This window comes from Podarcis bocagei (assembly GCF_964188305.1).
Source record: "Podarcis bocagei genome assembly, chromosome: 5".
Taxonomy (NCBI): Eukaryota; Metazoa; Chordata; class Lepidosauria; order Squamata; family Lacertidae; genus Podarcis; species Podarcis bocagei.
In genome coordinates, this window is record NC_138129.1 from 21,666,569 (window position 1) to 21,693,888 (window position 27,320).

The following is a 27,320-nucleotide window of genomic DNA, read 5'->3' on the forward strand; positions in this document are numbered from 1 at the left end:
ACCAACCAGGAACCATCTAGAGGAGGAGTTAGCTGCAGGAAACTCTCACTTCTCTTCTTGCTGCCTGAAAGAACACTCAGCTCCAGCTGACTGCTACACCCCAAGACTGCAAATGCAAGGAGAAAGAACACTCTGGCCCCATCCATCAGTCAAAGGAACAAAAACCACCAATTGCTTATTAAGCATGATCACTAGCAAAGGAAGATCAGCCTGGCCTGAACTGGATATAAACACCCTCTTAAACCTCATCACTTTGTTCTGACCTTGAATAACTTGATCTCCTTCCTCGATGTTTTCCTAGTCTGTTGTTTTTTCATTTTGTAAGCCTGATGTCAAGGGTTTCTCATTACTTACTTACTTATTTGAGCCACTTGGGAACTACAAGTGTTTGAAAATTGTGACTGAAATACAGTAAATAGATGCTTTTGTGCAAACTTATCCTAAGTTTAAAATAGAAGGTTCTTTAGACATTGGTACATGAAAACATATTTAAAGGCCCATTGCTACTGTCTGTGTTGCATCAGGATTTCTGGAGTTACACACACACACACACACACACACACACACACACACACACACACACCCAGGTCATGAGTCCATACTAAAAAAGGAAATCAGTATACATTTGACTGTCAACTTGCTTTTTAATTGGCTCGTGTCCTATTCTTGCTGCAGAAAATGGTTTGTACTTGGTTCTTAGGTAGTCACACACTCATGCAGTACTGAGGCCCAGACCTTCAGCAGTAGAACTGCATCATGTGCCTTCAAGACTGTTTTCTGGGCCTGGTGGTTAGAATATTCAAGTTGCATAGTAATTATTTTTAAGGGAGTTCAAGCTGTATACAATTGTGAAGATCACTCCTATTTATATAGCACTAAATTTGTAAAGGTCATTTCAGTCTTGTTAAACATAAGAGATAATAAATTGCCTCTTTTTATTTTCTTTATTTCTGAATATCTGTAACCTTAAGCCTCCTAGGTACTCATACCACATATTAACAGCAGTGATTACACAACCCTAGACAAAATTTCAGCAAGATGCAGTTCCTCCAGAATCATTTGTTACCTTTCACTAACCAATATTAAGACTCAGCATTTCAGTGTTTAAAATATGAAATTGAAGAATACCAGCAAGTCCCAAATGCAGCTGAACACAACTGCTTAACAAGAAGCACCTGCATGGATTAAATCTGAGACATTTATTTTCCACTATAGTTCATAGCAATGCATTTCCTGAAAGATGGGTGGGATGTTCAAGTATGACTGAGACACTAAAGAGTCAGAATGCTATGAAGGTGCCTCTCCAAATACAATTTTAATGTTTGTCATGAATAGTGTTAAGGAAAAGCTCAGGTGGAAAAGCAAATTAAGAAGTGCTGGGTATTGCTGGGACTAAGTGACAGTTTCTTTGCAGACAACTACAATTTATTCTACCATAGTAAGATATATATTGCTAGACAAATACTTTAAACAAGAGCTTATTTATTCACAATTCAGATAAATTTTTTGAGACACAAAAGAAATACAAATGACAATAAACTGGAAAAAATAAGTGACAACATGAGTTTGCATCCAGTACTCTATACATTTTAAAATGGTACCCAAACACTGCAGATGTGGAACTTCAATCAATCCCAAATGATAAACTCCTATTACTATTCCCTTTGAAAGCAAACTGGGAATGGGAAAGTCGCTTGCTTCTTTACCTATGATCACATGAACAAAGTATCATTCAGCTTCTGTATCAAGCAGTAATTCAGTGATGTGTTTTTCGAAGTAGCAACTCGTTTCACCTTGTCCGAGCTTTGTTTAGAACAGTCAATATCAGCGTTCCTTGATGCAACTTTGAAATTCTCCCATTCAAAATAAAGAGGTCAGAGCAATGTTACACTTGCAGCCTGTAAGTATCCTTGAAGAAATTTCAAAGCTTCTGCATTCAGGCTAGTACTCAGCATCGAGGGAACCTTTAAACACAAGATAGAGTGGCACTATTAATATGCATCTAAATTACAGTACTTTAACATACCAGCATGCAGGCATTCAGTAGTGCTTTAACATTTTAGTTTCTCCAAATCCTAAAGCGTTAATTGACTTGTGTGCATCTCAGCGTATACTTTCATATTATAGCTTCGTCTTGCAGTCAGCACTTAAGCTATTGCCTGCATCTACACACTTTGGTATCGTCGCTGCAAACAATGCGCAGAGCTAGCACAGCCTGAATCTGTTTCTAGTCAATAAGGACCAAGGGCACTTGTAAAACTCCCTAGTCCCTCAAACCACGGGGGCGGGGGCAGTGCCATGCTGCCAGGACTGTGGGAGGTTAACTTTGGGTGCAAGGAAAGGGAAAAAGATGGAATCATGTATGTGGTTATCCAGTTAGTCCAACCAGCATGAAGCTAGGTGGAAAGTTATGAACACACCTCTTCACCTTCTACCTGGTGAGTTAGTGCTTGGAGCAATGCCACAACCAAGTAACCATCCAGTTGCTGACTAGAGTTTGACAAATTAAGCCATATCAGAACCAGATAATCTGAAAGTGAAGCACGCTTTAGAAATCGCTCTTGCAGAAGCCTGGCACCCCAGTCCCCAACACATCTACAAAATCAGCACAACTGATTTCAACAGAGTGCGATTATGAGCACGTTCATTCAAGATAGCAGTCAAAAAAGGAATCTTCCAATTTTGACACACTGCGTTTTCTAGGATAAGAGAATAGACTCAGGAGAGAGAAACGATTCCCCACATTCATATCAACACACACACACACACACACACACACACACACACACACACACACTCTAGATTACAGCCACGCAATCTTACTCTGCCTGGACACGCAGTTGATAACTTGTGAAGAGACTGTGCAAGATGGATTTTAGGATTGTTCACAATTTGGCCCACTGGATCGTGTTCTTTTTTCCCAGCAAAGGCAAGCTGGGAGAATGCAGTTTGGTACCCTGGCGTGTCTTCTATATCAATGAAGTGTTCTTCGTCAGGAAGGGTATCATCTTCAGGCAACTCAAAGAGACCAATGAGGGCCTGAAGAAGGGGTGTCCTGTGGAGAAAACCTTTTATTTAATGGACTTATTTGTTGCTCGCTGCAAAAGAATCTAAGCAACTTACGAAAATTAAAATCTTAAAGGCGTAGCACAAAAACAATACGTTACAGCAAACCATTTCAAACCACCAAAGAAAACAGCCAATTTTCAGCAGCAGAATATTCCTTAGGCAGAGGACTACCTGGATCTAGTTATCAGAGCCAGAGCAGAAACTGGCAATGGAATGACACAAGCATTCAGAAAAACTGGAAAAAGCCTGTCCATACTCTGGCTGTTCTTCTATTTTGGACGGTGTCCAAGGAAAACAATGTACTTGCTCTTGTTTCCATTATGCTCCATACATTTATTTGTTTTCCTTATAATTCATATTTCCTCTACAATATAACCACTGCCTTGGTATAAATGCCCCTGGAACTGTTCCTGCCAAATTCATTGATATTGTTATAATTTGGCTATTATTGGAGGAATATTGGAAAACTAATAACAACTTATTTGGAACGGTTCCTGCCGGGAACACTTCTTATTGACAGCTGCACTCCAGCCCACCTTCTGCTCACACAAGCATTCAAGCTCTAGTCACTCCTGCTCCTGACTTGGCAATGTGGATTTTATTATTATTATTGTTGTTGTTATTTGTCTTAATCTAGAACAGGAGAACTTATATCTTATTAATACTTTTGCTCCCTGACTGAGGTGCATGGGAAAACCACTTTCAAAAGAGGAATATACAACCAAACCGATTGCTTCTCAAGTGCTAGGTGGGGACGGTGAATGGTGGACACAAAACAAGCAGAGGGCTTAACTGCTGAGGACTTCTCCACTGATACTGACCAGAAGCCCATATTAACAACACAGAATGCGGTAATATATTCTGGTTACATATCATTAGTAAACTTCATTACTCTGAACTATGCTAGATTGCATGTGCTTCCTGACCTCACACACACATATTCTGCAAGATTTGTATCCTGAAAACACTGTCCCTAAACTGATCCCCTAAATTCTTTCAGACACAGCAAGATTGAATTCTCACCCCCAAGTTGGAATTCTTATCCTCTTATTCCTAACAGCACAGCATATTTTGGCCAGCACATTTTTAAATCTTTTTTGAAATAGGAATGGAAGCAATGGAGGGAGGGAGAGGCCAACAGAGAGATTCCTTCCTTTGGCAAATATCTCTGTTGCAACTGTTTAAGCAAAAACTAGCATATTCCCTGGGTAAGATAGAAATCTTTTTTTTAAGAGAGGAATTTCTTCTTCATCCTTAGAAGTTCTACCTTTCAATAATAAACTTTATCAAAGAAGTAACTGCACTTACCACAGCTTTGTGTATTCTGTGTCCATCATAGGAGGGCATTCTGTGAGTATTTTTGTGATACCAACGGCACAGATTTTCTTTTCTACTTGCCCAGATACTTTCTGTATTTCTGGTATTATGATTTTCTCTAAAACCATTCCAAACATCCTGTTAAGTGCCAAAAGAAACCCATTTAATCTTGCAGTATCCACCTAATGCATTTATTGGGTCAAGTACAGATAATTAGAGAAGCTAGAGATCCATTGACTCAGAAATCTGAACACAAATCAGGCAGACCACTGAGCATTACCAAGGAAATGGTGTGTTATGAGTTCCTGGCTTAATCAGTATACCATGAGAGAAGAGCATTAAGAGGGCTCAACATTTCTGACTGAACAGTGACAGAGTAAAGGTGCCAAATCCAAAAAGTACCAAATTATGAGGGCATACTTAAGAGTTTGCTCCTGAGCCTTCCTTTGCCATCTTGAATTAAAGCTGCAAGTGCAAACAAAGAATCTTCCTTTGCAGCCAAAGTAGTTATTATTATTAATTAAATTTGTATGCCACCCTATACCCGTAGATCTAAGGACAGTTCACAGCCTAAACAACTTTTCAAAAGGGTGATTGCTCCTGGTTCTTCCTCTACAGTTTGCCACCTTGAATTAAAGCACATAACTGTCAGGCCTTTATTGCAAGATGACACCAAATTAATTATGGCCACTTGTGAGGGGATCAATTGGTTTTGCTGCCCTAGGCTTTGCTGGGAGGAACGGTGGGATATGAATTTAATAAATAACCAAACAAATAATATATTTTCATATTCACTTTCAGCTCCGCTGCCTTCTTCCTGGGAAACAGAATGATACCTGAAAATACAGCTATCAGTTAACCCTAGTATAGCCTGGTGCAGTCAGTGTGGTACAGTGGCTGCAGAGCTGGATTAGACCCCCGGAATACCAGGGTTCAAATCCCCATTTGGCCATGAGGCTCACTGGGTGGCCTTGGGCCATCCACCCCCTCCCAGCCTAACCTACTTCACAGGGTTGTTGTGAGAATAAAATGAGGAGCAGGAGAACTGAGATGAAAGGCAGGATAGAATTGTAATAGTAAGAAATAGAAAGAAAACTAAAAAGAAAAGAAAAAGATACTAACTTTGGCTGTATACTGTCAAATATTTCTTGAAGTGCTATTGCTCCATATCTTACACAATACAAGTTGATAAAGACTAAGAAACCTATTAAAAGAAGAAGAATGAATCAGAAGCTGTAAAAGAGCACGTATAGCAGTATTAATATGTGTCTCTCTCTTCTATAAAATCACAGTGAATAAGCATCTGTATCTTTCCTGCTATCTGTCGACAAAACTTCTTTGCTGGTTTCACAGGGTCTCTAGGACCCACCTGGCAAAGCTGTTATGCAGAGGGACCAACTGCATCACAAATCCCCACCAACCCAGCTCTTATACTAGGTAGGCACAAAGTTCAAGCTTCAATGAATATTCCTCTCTTTGCCTCCAAATCCTGTTACTCTGACCAATATGCCCTTTACAGTGGTACCTTCGGTTATGAATGGGATCCGTTCCGGAGTCCCAGCTGTATCCCAAAAATTTCATAACCAAAGGACCGCTTGTGCGCACGTGCGAGCGGCAAACCCACTTCTGGGTTTGCCACGGCCGTAACCTGAACGTTACGCAACACAAGGTACCACTGTATTGCCATCTTTGAAATCAAATCAAAAGACAAGTGATGATTGTTCTGATCCAAAGCATGCTAAGCCCCTCAGGGCAGAGTTCTTCCCCAAATCTATCAGCCATAAAACAAATAGCTTACTTTTGATAAATTTTGTTGTTTTGGAATTCTGAAGTCTTTGGAATAACAGGATGAAAATTTGTTTCCTGTACTGATCAATGGATTCACTAGAAAGACAAAAATACGTTGAAACCGGTTAATCAATCCAGTAGACCATTTGAGTGTACTATTTCTTAACTTTCTTTTGGCATATTTTGAGTACATCCGATGGGAGATCTACAATAATGCAAACTAATAGCAGCAAAATTACTTGAATTTGGTATGTTCATACTCACGGGGGCATATGTTCTATAATACTGTTGAGAAGGTAGAATCCTTGGTGGTCATTAAGTTTAGAGGCAATAAGTTTCTGGAACACACCCAAAAGTCCAGGCTGTAAATTAAGGAAAACACAAAGTTTTGCATCGGCCTCCACAGTCACAGCAGGCGCTGCAACGTTCCAACAGCTTGACCTCACCTCCAAAGGTGCACTCCTCTGTTGTCTCCCAAGACAGACAGATGCCAGCAAATTATTAACAGTAAAATGATCTGGCAGCTACAAAATCTACCCAGAATGGAATTATGATGTAACTGACTACCAGAGCACAACAGCCAATGAGTCTGGGAACTGATTTAACTCTGCCTAGTTAAACTTGCCTAGCAATGGGGTAAAAAACTGAGTTAAGATTATTCAGGAATTTCAGATCATAGCTGGGTATTCAGCAGTGCTAGGATAGATTGAATGCACTACTGAAAAGTACTGCTTTCATGGGAAAGAAGTATCAAGCTCATCTAATAATTTTATGGCTTATGTAACTAGCTTGCATGGCTTGGAAACAACAGGGAAAATATATAGCCATTCATTCTCTGTAAGTGACAAATGCCTAGCATCAAGTGCAGATTAAGAATTTAAGTCCTGCAGGATCAGACCTAACTAGTCCCACATTCTGTTCCCTGATTGGCTACCCAGACCCCTATGGGAAGCCCATAAGAGGACATGAGCAAACCAGCACTCTCCAACAAACTGGAAGGGCTGCTTTTGGGGGCTGGCATCTTTATGAGAATTCTAAACGGAAACCCAGCCAGTAATCTCTTCAGTCTGCAAAAATCTGAAGTCAGTAAGACTTCCATTCCCAAACATAATGAAAGTGGCTCTGGGGGCTGTAGGGGAGCCTCAGGTGGATCTCATTTCCTTCTCTGAATGAAAGCAGCATTTCCATTTGTGGAGGGGCAAATCTGAATCCATTCCAACATGAAAAGAAACTTGCTCAAGATAATACATTCAAAATGTGTCGTTTTCTACAATGAAGCATATGCATAGCATCTTTGAATTCTGCCTTCTAGGATCGCAGTCTGGCGCAGACTTTTCCCTTAGTGATAGCCATTAGAGTCTAATAAAGTTTTGTAACTTCACAAGCTAACTTGAATTAACAACTTGGATTTCCAGGGTGAGTAAAAGATAATTCATTCTTTCTGATATCTACTAACACAGGAGAGGGTCTCCAACCTCTTTTTTATGAAACACACACACACACACACACACACACACACACACACTTAGAAATCAAGCAATGCAATCAGTGTATACATACAATTTTGTCAGCTGCGGCATTTGCTATTGTGCTGGCACCTCTCTCCAAGTAGGCCTGAAGGAGTCTCACCAAAGGGGGGATGTTTCCTGACCTCTCCCACAAGACTGGCTGAAGCAGGTGTGGAAATAAGGCCATATACGACGATGGGATGTCATTTTTATGCATTTCCAGAAGCAGAGACATCACTTGAAACACATATGGAATGAATTCTGTTGAAAGGGGAAGACAGTTTATAAGTGACAGGAGGGTGCATTCATGTGTGCAAATACTGATACCTACAGTATAATCCAAAGAAGCATTTTGTGATTTTGAGCTGGTTGTGAACTCTCAGTCTAACCTACCTCCTCAGAGAATGAGAAACCACCATTTATAGCACCCTGAGGTTATTGGAGTAAGGGTGGGCCAATAACATAAATAAATGAATATAGCCACACAAATTAAGATTTTTCTTCTTTTGGCTTACATAAAGATAAGAACATATGGGTGGTCATATGTACATCTGCCAAATATAAAAAGGTGTAAATAGGTATATTTTCAATTAGATAAATAAATAATGGCTACTTGAACTGCAGACACTGTTTATACCATATTTCAAAGAAGCCAGATCATGTTTTATTTTTACCTTGCACGTCATTCTGCAGAATCTCTGTGAACACCATAAACAAAGCATCTTCAAAGCTTCCAATAGCAGTGGGGTTTGCTTTGCAAGTTATCCTTATTGACAAGCAAATTGATTCAAACATGTAATGATTAAAGTGAGGCTTGCTTGGATTCTAAAAAGGAAAAGGAAAAAAAGAAGACGTGAACACCACAAAGTTACTGATAAGATTCTTACTTAAACTAAAAAGCAAGAAGTTGCTTTCAGTGCAACTATCATTACCTAAAACATGATAATTCTAGTCACACCATAGGAAAGCAAACAGTTAACCTCTGACATGAGCCTCCTCCAATCTCTAATCAGGTCAAAATCTGAAAATGGCCATATTTAGCTTGTATCTGGCTAGAATCTCCTCTTGAATTCCCAAGGCTGCCTTAGATGAATATCAACACGCTTCTGACTACCAAGTTACTTTTCACCGTATAGGTGGACGTACAACTATATATTAAGAAAAATCACATGACAAGCTTAAATGCTTCCATGCAAGTTCCAATCACAATTTTTACTATAACTTACTAGATCCTCATTTAACTTGCATGGAAATTACATGAAAACACAGTGAAAAAATATTTTGATGTTTATTAACTATTAATTTTATTCAGCAGACACACTTGGGGTTTTTTTTGGCTATGCTTTTATATGTACCGTATTTTGCGCCCCATAGGACGCTCCGGCCCATAGGACGCACCTAGTTTTTTGGGGGGGAAATAAAGAAAAAAAATTTTATTTCCCCCCCCCCCAGGTGCAGGGCTGGAAGAACCAGGTTGGGGAACAGTGGGAAGGCACGCTCTGCCTCCCCGTTGTCCCCCGAGCTTGTGGGGCTGGCGATGGGCAGAGCTGTGCTGATCCCGGGATGGCAGGCAGCTCTGCGCCGCCATCCGGAGCAGGGCGGGACTTAGCGCCCCGCTCCGGATGGCGGCGCAGAGCTGCGCTGGTCCCAGGACTGCAGGCAGCTCTGCGCGGCCACCGGGAGCGGGGCGGAGCTTAGCGCCCCACTCCGGATGGCAGCGCACAGCTGCGCTGGTCCCAGGAGTGGAGGCAGCTCTGCGCGGTACATTTGTTCTGTAGTATTCAGTGGAATCTCCTGATGTGCCTCTACAAAAATTCAATAGAATTCTTTTAAAAAGCGGATACAGTGATATAAGTAAGAGAAAACCTAAGGTTAAAATAAAGTTGTATTCAATAGCTCTTGTCCATAAACACAAGCCCAGAGCAGCACTGTGTGTGCAGATCCACTGTGTGCCCAGTGGATCTTGGGATCATGGTGAGTACCTCCCCCCCCACACACATAATTTGGTTCCCTAACAAGGATTCAAGCAAGCTTTATATTTTAAATTGGCAAGGGATTACATCAACACAAGTGACAAAAAGTGAACCTCTAAATCAGGTCGAGAAAAGGGGAACAGAAGAAAGCAATAGTATCTTCTTTTTTACCTTACTGACAGCAAGCAGTTTCTGTGTGAGTTGAGTGATGAGAGAAGGGATGTAGGGAATTATGGCTTCCTGAAGTAGGGAAAAGCTTCTCATGATAGCTGGAAATTCAGAGATTTATATTACTGAATGCAGAAACAACAGCAACATTAAGCTTAACAATACCTTTTTTTCCTTGCATAAAAATACTAGATCTTGTAGGTTGCATCCAAGATAAGAACTTGTTTATTAAGTTTTATATAGGCACGTAGCACCGCATTGAAAAATACTAACGGGAGAACCTCTAAGATAGAAAAAGTGGTTTAAATTTGAGGGTAACTATTTGGACTAATAAATGTAGCCTCTTACCTTTCATAATATACTCATTTTCTGATGACCCTGGAAGTGTCAGTGCTTTGAAAAGGTTTGTTAGCAGCATTTCTGTATATGGTGCCATCTCTGCAGCCGTAATCCTGTAGAGGAAAAGAGTGTTTGATTATCACCAATATTTTTCCAATGACTCATCAAGATCCTCTACTTTGGAGAGTCTTACCAATCCTGAATGGACACCAGAGGGAATGCGAGAATGTATGAAATCCTAGAGTATGACAGTGCAAGGGACAGAGAGATGGAGAAGGCCAACTCATTTTCAAGTGCCTCTGGAGCGCAGTCAACTTGGAAATCAGCTAAAAACTCTGGTTTTAGAAAATGCAAGAACTAGCATAATAAACATGTGTGTGGTTTTATCAATTTAGGATTCTTCATATACAGTGAGGGATATAGCCAAAGCGGCAAGAAATCAATGAATAGATGAGTGTAACATATATACCTGAACATAAACTTACAGTGTAGTGTTGTTAGCTCCTTTCATTGTAAATAACCTTTCAAGAGCATGGGCTGCATAAGTATGAACTACAATGCTTTCTGCTTGAAGATGATTGATTAGGAGAGGAATAGACACCAATAGTTGTTCTTTGGGTACCTACAAAATAGACACATAGGTAAAAATGCTTTAGAAGCAAGTACCAAGCAGTTTTGGAAGAATTAGGTCAGAAACAATGGACTGAAAAAATCCATCTGTTATTACAATGTTTTGGTCATTTCAATTGTTATATAAGCAGACCACTGTAACTTTCCTGCATGAGGTATATATACATTGTGCAGCCATACCTGTATTAAGCTTTTTTAAAAATTACTGTGCATATTCTATTAAACCAAGGTCATGGGTCAAGTAAGAGTTCCTAGCCACAGCAATTCAATGTGGGTGGGGGAATCTGTGGGGGAAGAACTGCCAGCAGCAACTGCAGACACCGTGTGTGTTGGGTGTGGGGGAGGAAAAACAAGCACAGCAGCTCTAGAGCCAGCAATTTCCCCCTCCCTTGCTGGGGAAGCAAGAGATCTTTGGAGCCTATAGACCCCAAGCCTCTCTTTCATGTGCCCCTAACATGTCCCTTTTTACCTCCTTACTGCCAAATCACTGATAGTAGAGGGACAGCCTTGGAGGCTGCTGCAGCCACAACAAAGAGGTTTCCAGGAGGCCACAGAAACTGAGGCTCATGAAATCCTATGGTCCCCAGGATGCTGTCCCATGGACCTTTGGAATGTTTTGCATATTAGAAGATTGCATAGCTGAAGATTTTAGAAGATATCACACACACGAAAACAGGAGCACTTTCTGTACCTGTTCTAAGAAACATAAAGTATGAAATTAGAGAATCTTCCCCAAATCAATTATGATCTGTTCACTGGATTCCAGGGAAAGGGTTTTGTCATCTGTATACTGTAACCTTTTCAGAATTGGAGGTTTTAAAATGGGGTGGGGTGGGGTACCCTAAAATAATTTATGTTATTTTCCAGAAGTACTGATACCACACTGTGAAACAATTAGTACAGTTCTAGGTACACCATTTGCAGTATTTTTCCCACACAAAAAATAGTCTATCAAACAATTTCAGCTGGATGTTAAGAACTCTGAACTTACTTGGTTCCTGAAAATCATGATGTACTTGATACCATCAGCCTTAAGCACGGGAAACTCATTCACTGCCAAAAAGTTAATACTAGTTACTTATGCGGTTACCATATAGACAAAATTAGATATATAATAGAAGTTCAAAGTCCCTCAAATTTCACAGCATATTCCCACAATTTATCAACAGAATAAAGATTCCCACTGACAGTCTCAAGCTTAAGGAGAGACAAGATTGCAGAATGACACACACACAAAAATGCTCTTCACTTGGCTCTCCTTTGTTCTGTCCCCATATCCATTACTCCACCCAACTTCAAAAAAATAACTCCAGCCACCCTCAATTTCTGGACCCACATTAAGAACATAGGAAGCCGTCTTCTACTATGCCAGAACACTGGTCCACCTTGACAAATATTGTCAACTCAAACAGTGGGGAACATAAGGTCCTGGCACTGTACACAAGCCACACTTCCTCCCCAACTTTTTCCTCTCCCCCTGGTTGGAATGTGCCCATGAACTCTGATAATGGCTCCTACACAGAGGACAGAGAGGAGTGTGAGACATGCATACAAACTAGTTTATTGTATAAAGGCAAAATCTGCATTCATTGCTCTGCCCACTTTTGTCGTTGGCCCTGCCCACCACTTGCATGTGGCCCCTGAAAGGTTGCTTTGATAATCTTCAGCCGATAAGGGTTCCGCACCCCAGGCCACTCTGAGTGGCAGAGGCTTTCCAGGATCTTGGACAGTTTGCCCACCGATACCAGGTGTGCATCTACAAAAATACAATATACAAGGCAATCCACTAAAGCATGATAAGAAATTAAAGAGATCTTATGACTGTTTTAGTTATCTATGCCCATGTCTTCCCTGCATGACACAACAACACAGATCCAAAATTATTCCCATGTTCGTTTACATTTATTGGTGTTACAGATGTTTAATATAGAATTCTAAGCATACCATTAGGAGACTTCAGGTCTGGTAGAATGTGATTCACAAAGAATTCCGTCAGGTTTACAAGTTCATTGGCTTGTGTTATTCCATGCTAGGATGAAAAAAGTGTGATAAAAGAATCATAAACAATATTAATTGCTGGACTGGTTTATAGAAGCTCCCATTTACACACTAATGAAGTTTGCATGTGAATGATATTTGGCAATTTCTGTAAGTATTCATTGTATATACTTTGGCTTCAAGCACTGGATTGTGAATGGGAGAAGGAATGAGTACTCTTATATTCTACTTATAGGATACTAGGTTAGCCTATTTCAGATATCTAATATCGTTATGAAAGGTGCAAGTGAAAGGTAGGTTAACCACAATACATTTTATGCCATGTCTTCTAAAATGTAAAAAACACAACTTTGATAGAAACAGCCTATATTGCAAACATAATAATAGTCCTGAAAAAAGCTAATTCTCCATATGCTCATGATTGTTATGTCAATTTAGGTATTTATTGTAGAGGTGCTCTAAATCTGTGAAGTAATGTAATCAGTACTTCTAATTTCAATTGTTGGTAAAATGGAAATTCCCATTCGAGATAACAGAGCAGCACATGGCTATCCCCAAAACACCAAAAATTATAAAGCTGGGCCACTGTTCTGAAACTTTATTTTCCATATGTCCCACCTCTTATATTTACATCAAGTGCTGAAGTCCCCACCCCAACATTCTGCCAAGCCTAGAAGAGATTGTTAAACCACAGCAATCCAATCCTTGAACACTTAAATTAGCATACTTCCAAGAAGGCATGCATGGGAATGCAACAAAATTGGAAGCAGTGACTGCAGAGGTTGTTCCCAGGGCAAATACCAAATTTTGCTCATGGGTTGACCTACTCTATATAAACTATTCCAAAGTCAATTTTATATATCTAAAAGTCTGTGGGTCATAAACATGTCATTACTGTGAAGAAAGCTCTTCCACGGAGTGCTTACTATTAAATAATGGTTCTTCTCCCCAAGGAAATGGGTCTGGATGGGTATTCAACTTATGTACCCTGTGATGCAAACAAGTACCTTTTGTGTCTGAGCTTTTGATGCCAAAGATGTTACAAGGTAAATAGCAGCATCTTTATGCTTCCAGTTGACAGATGGATTCTTTGCATACTCTTGCAGCATAGAGTTAACGTAACCAGAAAAGATCCCAGTAACAGGTCCTTCAAAAAACTTGCACAACCCTCTTACAAGATCACAGGCTGCTCTGCGTCTGGTATCAATATCTGCAAGGCAGAGATAAAAACAAGATGCATTATGGGTTATATTAAAACAATGTTTCTTCATTTTGAAGCTCTGCTTGCAAAACGGCTAAATTGGATTCGCCCTGCTGTGCTTCAGGGACAGAGCAATTTGCTAAAATAGGCTTCTCTATTATTATTCATAAAAATCATGCTAGTGGTATTAAGGAATGCAGAATTACAAAATCTGCCAAAATATTGATTCTCATGAATATAAATGAAACCAAAAACTGCAGGGCCATAGCATCAAAACACAAGTAAAATAACATTCAGAAGAATTTTGGGACTATTTAAAGGATAGTTTAGGATCCTATAAAACTAATCCTGACACAGTCAGCAATTTAAGATCACAAGGGAAACAAATGGTTCACTAAAAATGACTGCTCCCTGCAACATGTGCCCCTCAAAGGCTCAGAAGAAACTCTCAGTCCCAGAGTTCAATGGGTTTTAAATTCCAAGTGTGCACATATGTAACTGAGACTGCTGAGTAAAAAGTATGTGAAGCACTCAACCCAAATGCATCTGCTTCTTTGGTACTCCATAGAAACAGACTATATATTAGAAGAGAGGGTGTGAAAAGCTACAAGAAGAAAATTCTGGCTGGGGTAAAGAAGAACTTCATAGAGAACTGTTTGGAGTAACTCAAGAGTGGAGGCTGAGCTGTCAGTAGGAGAAGGCTGTAGGCACTGGATAAATAAAGTACAACAACAATTTAATCTGATGTAGTGCTAGGCCTTCTAGTGTTGCAGTAATACACCAGCAACTACTAAAAAGCAAGACAAAAACAAGTAACCCTTAAAGCAAGCAAAATTGCCTTAAGGCTTGTCAGATGAACCCCCACCCCCAATAGCCAACAAATGTGCTCATCCATGGAATCACAGGACAAGCGCAAAAAACCCACACCATTACATATTTGAATCCCAAAGGGAAGAAGTATTTTAACCCTATTACGAATGCATGCCTATTCAAGGGAAGACAATTAATGCATGTACTTATGCACATGTCAACACTTCAGAAAACTGCATCAGTTCTCAAATGCCATTATACACCCAGTATAGAACTGCTTACCAGATCCTTCCAAGTCTCTTCTGATATATTCTTCAGAATTATCTTCAAAGGCTTCTTCATCAGCAGCTGCAGAAAAGCAGTCCACAAACATGTAAAAGATCAGCCATGATATACAAACTGCATTTATTTTAATATAACATATGCTTGTAAATAAATTTAAATCACCTATTATTGGGCTCTGTTTTATGAAGTTACCATGATCAAGGCAATGGGAGTTCGTGAACCATCAGTATTTTAAATGAGAGTAGTAAATAAAGTTCTTATCTAGAATACTCAGGCCAGGGTCCAAATTACATTGTGGAACTATTTTCATAAAGCCATGCATGGTGTTTACTCCTCCTTTAAATAGCAACCCTGCACCATACTGCACAGCAAATTAGTTTCGAAACAGAGATTTCCAGAAGCAGCAGCTTATGGTATAGCATTGCTATTCAAAGGCAAAAAGTAAAAGATTCCATTAGCATGAGATGCTCTTTAGATCCTGATCACAACCAATGTATATCTTTGTATGACAAAATATTAAGGATAGCTTGGAGTAGCTGGGGATTTTAACTGTTGGGCTGCTTCAGACATAAAGCCAAATCTTTAACAACAAGATTTGAAGCAGCCTCTCCTTAGACATGATGATTCCCTGACTTCTTTCATCATTTGAGGTGAACTATGATTTACCATTTCATCTGAACTGCCAAAATTATAGTTTGTACTTCGCCCAACAAACTAAGACTGGAAATCAGTTTGAGATACTGAAAGACTCATTTCTGGAGTACAAAAACTTTCTTTGGCATTATGTATGAACCACTTCATGACAGAGACAGGGGGAAATCCAATTAATGTAAAAGCAGTGTACTACACTCAGATTAAACTGAGCTAGAAGCACTAGTGGATGAGGAACTCAACTCTTCCAAACTGATGAGTTACTTCAGTCACTCATGATGGGATGGGATACCTGTACCCCTCTGGATACTGCTGGAATCCCAACTCCCATCAGCCCCGCCCAGCGTGACCAATGGTCAGAAATAGTGGGAGTTGCAGTCCAACAACAGCTGGAGTGACAGAAGTTCCCCAACTCTGACGGACATACATATTACATATATATAAAAGGGAAGTGCAGTTCTGAGAGTGCAGAACAGAAAATGCCTCTCAAAACCATGCTGCAAACCTCTTGAACGCAAATGGCCACAAATACAGTCCATTACTTGGCTACTGTGCCAGTTCTAAAGCCCTCAGTATTAAAAACTCAATTTTTGCTTTCCTGGAAAATTTTAATCAAGATTTTAAAGAAAGGAAATATTTACCTCTAAATTCCATGTTGGGAACAATGACTTTTTCACAAATACTTGTCAGTGTATTCTGGTCTTCAAACAGGTGCTTATAATGGGGCCTCTCACAAACCGAAGCTAGAAACTGGATTGCATTACTTACCAACTGAGGGGGGGAAAACACAAAATGAGCATAATCTGAAGACCACCTAAAAAAAGGTTCATTTATTTCAAGCTGGATGGAAGAGAGTCACTTACCAAATCATATTTAACTTCTTGCCCTGTTGTGACTAATAAATTCCAGATTGCTGTGACAAAACGGGGCAGGTAAGGCTGAAATTCTTCATCATATTTTTGGGCGTACAAAGCTGCATTGTCACAAATTTGGGATTTCAAAAGCTCTAACAGACCAGCTTCTTCTTCATCCTGGCAACAAAAAAGAAGCACCACCAACGTATTTGGAAAATGTAGTCTCCTAGTACCCCTGACATCTGCCAAAGCAGCAAGTAAAGTAAATGAAAGGAGGGGATTTGGAGGCAGGAGGAGGGCAAGGTGGTCAGAAGGCTCAGGAGATGAAAACGGGACAATAACACATGCCTAGGGGCATCATCTAGGGTAAAAGTCCCAACTGGGTTCCAAAATCAGCCAAGCAATTCCCCATGTCTTGAAAAAGTAGTTTGTGTTGCCCAAAACCAAAATCCTAGTCTAGCTGGAGAAATGTTCCCAAACACTAACAGATTAACTAGATGCTCATCCGAGGGCAGGCTTGGTAGCATTTCCCTCTTCCAAAGCCAATTTCTCATTGCCCAGTCAGTCATCACATATGACCATGACAAGAGAATTACCACTATCAACATATGGACCCAGTGCTATGATATGTTATACAAAGGGACACAATTTTTTATTTGAGAAAATTACCATCTACCTTTAATCTTTCCTATACTGGCTCCACAATTTCCCTCCAAGAGAATGACAAAAATCAGAATTACTTGAGCTACTGCAATTTCAGTGTCCTGTTCAGAACCCAGGAAAGCTTCTTTTTTGCAGCTCAAGTGGAGTTCTGAATCCCCTTTCCCATGACACAGAAATTTTCCAAAAGGTTGCGTGACCAACTATCAGGGATGATGAGTTTTAGTCTAGCAACATTTGGAGAGCGACAGCTTCTCTATCCCACTTTTATGTTGCTACTTACATCTGTCTGTAAGAGTTTGTTATCCAAAGTTAGAAGATTATGGAAATTCATCATCCAGGTTTCCATGTTATCTTCAAAAAATTCAGGAAGATCCTACAAAATAGAGAAGTAGATCCACATCCGTAGTTATTTTTCTATTAGGTAATTGCTTATTTAATAAGCATATTTTCCTGTCTATTTTGGCATGCAACCTGCTCAAAGAAATACAGAATTACTTTTTTTAAAAAAAGAGAAGGTATGAAACATAATTTTCAACTGCTAAAGGAAATCCAAAGCCCAAGAGACACAAGCCAAGTCAATTTCTCTGTAGCTTTTAACATGTGTAGCTCATCAACCTTCTCCTCAGTTTTCAATCAGCATAGCAGGAGCTGTGTAACAACCAGCTTGCTTTACGGCTTGACAGTGCTTCAAGGCAATGGAACTGCAGCCTATTGTGTCAGATCCATTTTGCTCACCCAGGGTTCCCAGAATTAAGGGTCATTGTGGACCACATTAGTCTTAGTAACAGATGCATCTAAGCCCTGCTTCTTTATTTACTGGCCTACCATTATGCCTATGAAGAGTAAAAAACAAGAAGCACCCACCTTTCCTTTGACTTAATTAAACTTAAGTAGGTTTATTACCCCTAAATTTGAGAGGTTCTGTCTGTCAACAGCTATCGTTCCCTCTGTTCTTTTGTCTCCTGACACAACCTTTGATCAAATCCAGTCTTACCAAAAATAATCAGCACTGAATCCAAATCTGAAAAGCCAAGCTTCTTATACTAAAAGGTTACATGCACATTACTTTAGATTTGTTAAATCTCTAACAAACAACTTATCCTAGCACACTTATGGAGCACTGACATTTGGCCAGATACTTGCGTTTTTAAACTTGCTTGCATCTCCAAAACCCATCAAGAATTTTGGCTAGCAGCACCGAGGTTTTTAATCATGCAGTTATCCATCAGTGAAATTGCTCCTATACAGAAAGTTGCTTGCAGGATCAGAACTATCCACTAGAAGAGCATGTAAAAGATGGCTTACCTGAAAATTTAAACTGTAGAACAGCTTAGCAATCAGAATCAGAGATGAGAAGAGTACTTTCAAAGCACTGACATCATTTGCATGAGTACTACAAAGCTCAATTGTGGCCTGGAAAAGAGCAATTTTAATAGCAATCACCAACAAAATCTATTCAGACACTTGCCAATACTGTTCCACTTCTGTGAAAGCTCACTGATGCCACAAATTCATGCCTCTCATTCAAATTCAACTAAATGTAATTTCTCTTTTCTATTAAAAGCACAATATATGTACAAAACCAGATAAACTAAAACATCAATAAAATATAAAAGCAACAAAAAAAGGCACAGCCTAGAAAAGAGAGGTCTGAACACCAATAGCACTGTTTTAATAAAAACATCTTAATTTAGCATCAATTATTGCAGTTATTAATAAACAGCATATGATGCTAACACATCCTCTTTAAAAACGATCAGAGTAAGAATGGAAGATTTTAGTTCAAACTTTATCTTCTTCACCTTATATATCTGACTATCGCAGCAGCTAGGACAGAAGTAGGAACTTCATAAAAGTCAACATAAAATGCTTTATGTTGGCTGTGAAGTTAAAAAAAGACATTACACAGAAGGTATATAAATCAATTCCATATTTCAAATACAACACTGTACCTTAAAGAGATTTGTCAAGGGAAGTGCGAAAGCATCAAGAACAAGTTTGATCTCTGTCCACAGTTCATTTGATTTAAACTCATGACGATACCTGACAAATGAAGGAAAACCAGAACTATTTAATTTGCATGATCATTTTCTATCAATTTGAAAACTAGAGCCAAGCAAAATAAAGAAGTTAGCAGTTGAAAGGCATTATTGTTAGAGCAGAGTGCTTTTACTTTCAAAACAGAACTTGGAAATTCACCCACTACCTTTTGAATAAAGAATGCGCTGTACGAAGAACTCCATTAATAACATGGAAGTCTCCACTCTGAAAGCGATTCACCATCTCCGTTAGGAGATCAGGCCATTTCTGAGGGAAGTCTTCTCTACCAATTATGCTGATAGCATCACTTAACTAGGACAGAGCGAGACAGAAACATTATGCAGGTATTTGCATGGAGATAAACAACCACCTTACAGTAAACTCAAGACAGACTTTCTACATGTTAAGTATGCAACTGCCAGTGACAAAAGCAGGTGCATGTGTACCTCCCTGATCCTCTCTGCAATATCTAGCAGATCTTATTCATGACACCGCAACTACTTTTCCCCCTTCCCCACCCCACTGTCAATGGCAGCATGATGGGACAGTGGATCATGTGAAATCATGACAGTGGTACAGGATACTATGGAGGGGGAATTGCATGTACAGCTACCATTTTCAGTGGCAGACTCACATTCGGTGTCCTGGCTCATTTTGCCTTATGAATATGCCACTTTTACCCTAAGGATGGTATCCAACTAAATAGATCCACTAGGGCAAGGACTTTTGGCTGTGCAAATGAATTTCTTCTCCTTCTCTTCTCCCTGACCCCCGCAACCCTTCAAATCTTTTATGGGGGTTCCCTTGACCATCTACAGCAAACTGGGGAGGTACTTGGGGGGAAAGGAGAGAGAGGAAGTTTCAGTGCACAAGCAGAAATTATTGCACTACTGGGCCTATTTAGTTGCCTTTTCCCCACTCACCCTGGATATCAAACTAGAACAAGACACTGCATATGGGAAATTCAGCTGGCATACTGGGGTAGTTTCACACACTGCTGAATTATTTCGTGGCTTTTAAAATCTGTCCAAATGTTCTCATAGGATTCCCTCCCATGGCTTCAATGGCACACCTGTAATCACATGTTTTATCTTCACCATATCAGCTATGTTTGCTAAAATTAAGAAGCGAAAAACCCAATACTTCTGAAATGTTAATGCAGGTTTCATCTTATTTCCAATAAAAAACTTAATAGCAGCTTCCCTTCTTTGCATATAAGATACATATAATATGAATAGTAGGAATACATATTAATAATACCAATACAAATCGGAGCAAACTTATCCTTCAGATTTCACACTTCCCTGAATTTTGTAATACAATTCTCAACTCAAAACAACATACCAAAATGCACCAAAAATCACTTATTTTAGGGTAAGATATTTAAAAACCAATTTTCATACTGATTTTTTTCCCCAGGTTATATACAGACTTGTGAACCAACATGCGTGAAATTGACACAAACCAGAAACAAAGCAACTCATCCGTCCTTAGATGTATCCATTGCTTCTCACTTTAAAACAAAATTTCATATATTAACGCAATCAGTCTCCCAGCACAAAACAATTCCCTGTTGAAATAAGCTGAATTCTGGTTTTTTTCTTCATTGTCACCCTCACCTGTTTTTGAATTTGTTCTGGACTGCTAAGCATTAGGTGTACTATGTTGGCTTTGATGGCTATCCTGTCGGCTTCACATATTTTGTTTGGTTCATCTTCAATCTAGGAACAAAATGTTAGTTGAGCTAGTATCATAACATCTCGAGATACTTGGATTTTTACATCAAGTGCATTGGCTGAGTTGTAAGCTTTCAGGAAAAAGCAAACGCTACACATTTATTCTGAAACATGTTGGGCCCAGGAAATACTTTCCTGTGCATACCGCCAATCAGACAGACAATAGACCACAACCAGTTGCATCACAACAGCTCAGCTGTAAACACTACATACTGGCATGTGGATGCATCAGGCGAGATGGGTGGAATTTGCTGACACCAGGAAGCAGAGTTCCATTTCGTGCTCTGTTTCCACTTCCATCTGAAATAAACTGGTCACCGCATCAGTGTTCTCCATCATCAAACTAAACAGCAACTGCAGGGGTTGCCATGGTGCAGCATCCACTGCTGGCTTATAGCCTCCCCACTCCACCCCCGCTGCTTCAGTTATCATCTTCACAGGTTTCAAATGCTCCATGAGAAAGGAGCTACCTTCCCAATTCCTGATTCTGTGCCAATAACTGCAGCTGTAAAATGATACTTTTCCAAATTTATGATTTAAGTATTTATATGACGTTCTTTTCCAACATTTTAAACCCATTGATGAGAAAGCACCTGAAAAGTAACTGAGTATAAGCTCTTAAAGCAGATTCTGGAACATCCTCAAAATAATAAATATTAACCTCAAAGTGGACCATTTGATTCAGTTGTTTTTAAGTGTCCTAATTTCCTGTTGCAATGAATTAGTATCAATAGTTGGAAGATCTGAAGCAGATACAGTTCAAAGTTATAAAAATTAAAACACCAATTCTAATGAAAGTAACCAAATCAGAAAAGGGTGACATGGTAGGAAGTATAATAAATTCATTCAACAGTTCACCAGTGAGAACTATTTCTCATCTATCAAGATCACTGTACTGTCTCAAAAATCCTGACTGTGAGAGAGAAAAAATTCTTCTTTTTCTTTCCTCTACTTCTCATTTTTCTTTCCACAGCTCATTTGCAGAAAATAGTAACAACAAGGCATTTGTAATGTTTTCTGCAAAAGCCAAGTTCAAGCACCACCATCCATACCTTTCTCAAGTTATTTGTAGGTGCCACAGAACTTGGGGAAGGGAGGAGACAATGAAGGACACCAATAAAGGATTGGCTAGTGAAACAAGTCCAAATGTGTGGATCCTTGCAACTAGCAAAGCAACCAAAGAAACTGGGATTTCAGATACAAAATCACTATTCCCTTCAGTATATAAGTGTACTAATAGTATGTTGTTCTGGAAAAATAGATACCTGTTTCTAAAGGTAGCTTTATGGGTAAAAGGTAAAGGTACCCCTGACCATTAAGTCCAGTCGCGGACAACTCTGGAGTTGCGGTGCTCATCTCGCTCTATAGGCCGAGGGAGCCAGCATACAGCTTCCGGGTCATGTGGCCAGCATGACTAAGCCGCTTCTGGCGAACCAGAGCAGCGCGTGGAAACTGTGTTTACCTTCCCGTTGGAGCGGTACCCATTTATCTACTTGCACTTAACGTGCTTTCAAACTGCTATGTGGGGAGCTGGGACCGAACAACGGGAGCTCACCCCGTCGTGGGGATTTGAACCACCAACCTTCTGATCGGCAAGCCCTAGGCTCTGTGGTTTAGACCACAGCACCACCCACATCCCTGGTATTCCCTTCAGTAGCTTACCACAATACCAAATCTGATGTCTATAATCATCCTGCAACATCTTAGTTCACAAGTGTTCCCATTACTTTATTCATAGCCACTTACTTTACAAGGAAACACACTATCATAGTACAATTGTAATAAACAAAATACCTACAATTCTCCAGTTCCTTTTAATGTAATTCTTGAATGTGACAGAGGCACAGACTTTGATGACATTATCTTGGGACTTCTCCAGTAGAGTTAAAAGTAGCAGTGGGTAATTCTGGTTTCCTTCAACCGACTCAAGGAATTTTTCCGCTATAAAACATTTAAATATAATGAATTTAGCAAAAAGGTTAGCTATTCCACAGTCTAAACCCCAAACATTTAACACCATTTAATACAATACCAAGCTGGTGTTTAGCATGATACAGTGAAGAAAAGGCTATTAAGGGATGGTATCCTACTAAGCCACACTTAGGGTAGATCCACTGAAATCAATTTACTTTATTCACAACCAGCTTGTTCAATACCGTTACTGTTACTAGACCTACACAGAGTATGATTTAGTTGGATATCGCCTAATATTTCTATGACAGTACTTGCAACCCCACAATTATTAAACAGCTGCAATATGGCAACTGCAAATCATTTTAGATGCAGATCAGGAAGCTGCTTTTAAATTCTGTATCTTCACAATTTCTGAAAAGGTAGCCCAATTTGGACTGTCATCTTAACCTAAATGTTGTGACTGTGAATAACAAAGAGACAAAAAATATTAAGCCTCTCCCCTTCACTTTACTGAAAAACTTTGGCTCATATAGTATTTTGAAGTTTTTCCAGAAATGCAGAGTGCACAGTAAGAATTAGTACTGGAAGACCCAATTTAAATGATGGGAAGTAATTTAATGAAATAGTTACATATTTTGTAAAATTTAACAGTTAAACACCAATATTATACACATTTACTTCTTTATATTTTGCAGTGTTAATAAACTGTTTTGGATTCAAAGAACCACATAACTAGTTCCACACAGCCAACAGATGTTTAGACTTAATGTTTCTTGTACAGAAGCTCTCCATGCTGCATGACAAGCCTGTTGTGAGAGCAGTTTCATAAGCTGTGTGAGATTTGGCCTGAGGATCTGCTGTTAAAAGCGGGAGGGGGGAGTCAACAATTCCACTAGGCAAAAACAGCACCTCCAGTAGTGACTCTTTCTAAGAGGTCAGCACAGTGTGGACCTGACCTTCAATGCAATTCAAAAGATATTTATTCAGAAGCAAATCCCAGTATATTCAATGGGGCTTACTCAAATATAAGCATGCAGAGATCACTAATTTATCTGAACAGCTAATAAATACAGTAAAGATGTGCAAAATACACATTTGCCCCTCCTCTAGTCTTTTTGAAATTAGTTAGATTTTTCTTGAGATTTCCACAGTTACTTTGCCTAAGCAGGACCCCCTGAATTCACATTTACTATCCTGAGTGAGACTGTGGGTACAATCAAGATAAGTAAGGCATGCCTAATGAAGCTGAAGGGACATGAAGTGCTTAAACAGTTCACTTCAACTTCAAATCTGATTTCAGATTTCAATGCAACCTACTCTCTTTGCATCATGCCCAATCACCTCAAAGGCAGATTTCAGAATGGAACCATGGACAGTTAATATGACTCAGAAAGTATTCACTGATCCGTCATGCAGTTTTGATCGCAGGAAGATTAAAGCCAACTTGCATTTAATAATCAGTAACGTGACTGCAATTCAAAAAGCATACAGATGGACCTTCTAAGGTTTTTTTTTGAAAGAATGTATGTCCAACTGTCACATGAGGTTTCCAGGGGTCAGCCATCCCACCCACACAACTGATCTGCATTTAAAGTGACAGAAAGTAAAAAGAGGTCTCATTTTGACAAATACTGATTTCAGTCAGCCTGCTCCTTCAGATAAGAACATATTGAAAAAAATCAAGCAGTTTTCTTTTTCATTAATGAATGTTGTTCCAACAGTTTGAAAAACCATGTTCTGGGCCATTACCATTGATTCTGAAAAACCCAGAAAATGACTAAACAGATCTTATAATGTTTTGGGTCAAACTATCACTAGACACCATTCAATGCAGGCTCAAATTTCATATTTTTAAACTGTTTACCAGGACGCCTTATGGCAGGATCAGGATCAAGTGTCTTCTTTAAGTATTCTGTCAAAGTCTGCAAATTGGCATCACTCAGTTCCATAACTGCAGAACCTAAAAATTTAACAAAAATTTCTATAAAAATCAAAAACAAGAACAAGAGTCATAAGCAAAGTTTCTGTATATTGCTACGTTTTTGAACCACCTGTTATACTTGTTTCCATTGCCTTCTGAAAAATCTCTCTGGAAAGTCAAGGAACCCTTGGGAACAACCACTAGAAGAAAAAACCCTACAGGCATGTATGAAAACCTCTAGGTGCACACATGCAGTTCGAGAGCCAGTGTGGTGTAGTGGTTAAGAGCAGTAGACTTGTAATCTGGTGAACCAGGTTCGCTTCACCACTCCTCCACATGCAGCTGCTGGGTGACTTTGGGCTAGTCACACTTCTTTGAAGTCTCTCAGCCCCACTTACCTTACAGAGTGTTTGTTGTGGGGGAGGAAGGGAAAGGAGAATGTTAGCTGCTTTGAGACTCCTTAGGGTAATGATAAAGCAGAATATCAAATCCAAACTCCTCCTCTTCTTTAGTTTTAGATAAGTTACATACAACATACTTGACCATCACACAAAATCAGGAACCAAAGTGATCATTCACACACATGTACAGCATGACTAAGCCGCTTCTGGCGAACCAGAGCAGCACATGGAAACACCGTTTACCTTTCCTATAGAGGAAGTGTCAAAAGCATCCACTTGTTGCAGTTGCATGGCTCACGTTTGACCTAGTCTCCACACAGGTTGTTTGATACTGTGAAGGCCATGATGTGTTTTTTCACCCCAGACCCACCATGACAGATGAAAACTTCTAGCTACAATTACAAACATTTTCCTGGAGAAGGTCCACCCACTGTTTAAGAAACCATTGTTGTATGAGGAGGATCCAGCCGCTGTTAACCCAGTTTACCTGCTACGAAATGCTACTGCACATCTCCTAAATAATACTGGGAGATATAAACATATTCTATTTCATACCTTTTACCGGTATGCCGATTACCTGTGCTGTGAGTTCAGGAAATGGCCATTATTTTTTCTCAACTCCTAATTTGCAATGTGGAAATAATATGCCATGCAAAATTACCACAAACGTTTATGGAAATCCTCTGAAATGTAACGTTCCATGCAAGCACCTAAGAATCACCTCTGAACACGTGCAGAGTGGCTTTCCCTTGCCACTGAACACCCGCAAGTCTCTTCCAAGTCAGGTTAGGAAACACCCTATTTCCGTATAAGCCTAGACCCATCACATCTTTCTGGAGCTACTAGCACCGTAGTCACTGACATGCATGCTTACTCTTAAGTCTGCCCAGCTCCATTCAGTGGGGCTCACGCCCAGGAAAAGCACGCAGAGGATTGCAGCCTAAGCCTTGCTTTGCACCCGCTCATTACACCCAGGGAACCAGGAACTACAAATCCCGCTCCCTCCGCAGCATGTGGCAGTCCCGTGGCCTCCGGGCTGAGTCCGCGAGGAGAGAGGCTTGGCCTTAATACCACGAAGGGGGAAATCGCAACGGAGAGACAGTGATTGAAAGTATATTCGGATCACACCACCTCGTTATTTCGCCCACCGGAGTGGCAGCTGCGGTGGCCAATCAACAGGGCGCTTTCGTCACGGGCTAGGCTCAAGGACCAACGGGGGGCGCGCGCAGCCCCGAAGGGGCGGGCCGAGTCAGACGCAGCATGCTCAGGTGCGCCCCCTCCCTCGGCTGGGCCCACAAGCCGAGAGCCACCCGAGGGCCGTGGAAGGCGGACCGCGGCCGCCTCCCTTCGGGGTTCCGCCGTCTTCCCCCCCCCCCTGCCCGAGTCAGGGCTCCGGACCCCCGCCGCTCAGGCGCCCGGCCTCACCTGACGGACCCCTTGAGAGAGCACGACTAGCAGCGACGGCGGCGACAGCAACTCCTCCGCTTCACATTCAAACCTCGGCAAGAGGGCGCGGCGGCGACGTAGTGACCGAATTACGCAGGGCGCCGAGCGGCCTCTTCCCCTCTCCCCCCCGCCGAGCACCAATCAGCGGCCGCCTTCTCGAAAGGCCCCAGCCAATCCCGAGCGCGAGCCTGCCCAGTCCGGGCGGGCCAATGGGCTTCGCCCTGCTCAGCGGTTTCCCACAAGGCAACGCGGCTTGGCTCAAGCCTGGCCCGGGAGGGTGAGAGCAGAAGGGCGGCGGCACGCCAGGAAGCTGGATGACGGCGCTGCTGCTGTCCTTTGGCTTCGTTCAGCTGGTGCGCATCGGTCCACCCAGGCTAACCCAGGGGTGGGTGGAAGGCAGAGCGGGACGTACGGGGACACCTTGTCAAGGTTTATGATGATGTCGTCATCACATTTTGAACTTCTGCCCCTGCTCTGTACATGAATAGGGAAGCTTTTAAATGTTTTTATATATAAAACCCAGTCAGGTGGTCGGAGTACAAATAAACTAATATTATTATTTGTGTACCTTCGGCCAGGGTTGCCACCTGTCCTGTATAATACAGGAT

The 27,320-nt window shown here is 40.6% G+C and overlaps 1 protein-coding gene across 2 annotated transcripts; it reads right to left on the bottom strand.

Annotated features, from left to right (window-relative positions):
* Nucleotides 1-1,462: 1,462 nt before the first annotated feature.
* On the bottom strand, nt 1,463-26,842 carry CSE1L (chromosome segregation 1 like). Of its 2 annotated transcripts, none has more exons than XM_081196085.1 (25): nt 26,692-26,842; nt 24,809-24,904; nt 22,829-22,971; nt 20,914-21,015; nt 19,461-19,606; nt 19,207-19,297; nt 18,560-18,667; nt 17,535-17,627; nt 16,601-16,768; nt 16,379-16,508; nt 15,084-15,149; nt 13,798-14,000; nt 12,737-12,821; nt 11,784-11,845; nt 10,648-10,784; nt 10,172-10,275; nt 9,827-9,924; nt 8,357-8,507; nt 7,735-7,943; nt 6,439-6,536; nt 6,185-6,270; nt 5,509-5,590; nt 4,378-4,524; nt 2,824-3,055; nt 1,463-1,964 (listed from the first exon to the last, which is right to left on the bottom strand). In XM_081196085.1, exons 2-25 carry the CDS (start codon nt 24,891-24,893, stop codon nt 1,875-1,877), a joined length of 2,916 nt encoding a protein of 971 aa, XP_081052211.1. In that variant the 5' UTR covers nt 24,894-24,904; nt 26,692-26,842; the 3' UTR covers nt 1,463-1,874. The 2 variants fall into 2 exon arrangements, with proteins under 2 accessions (XP_081052211.1, XP_081052212.1); XM_081196086.1 differs by having other exon boundaries at nt 26,701-26,820.
* Between the last annotated feature and the right edge of the window lie 478 nt (nt 26,843-27,320).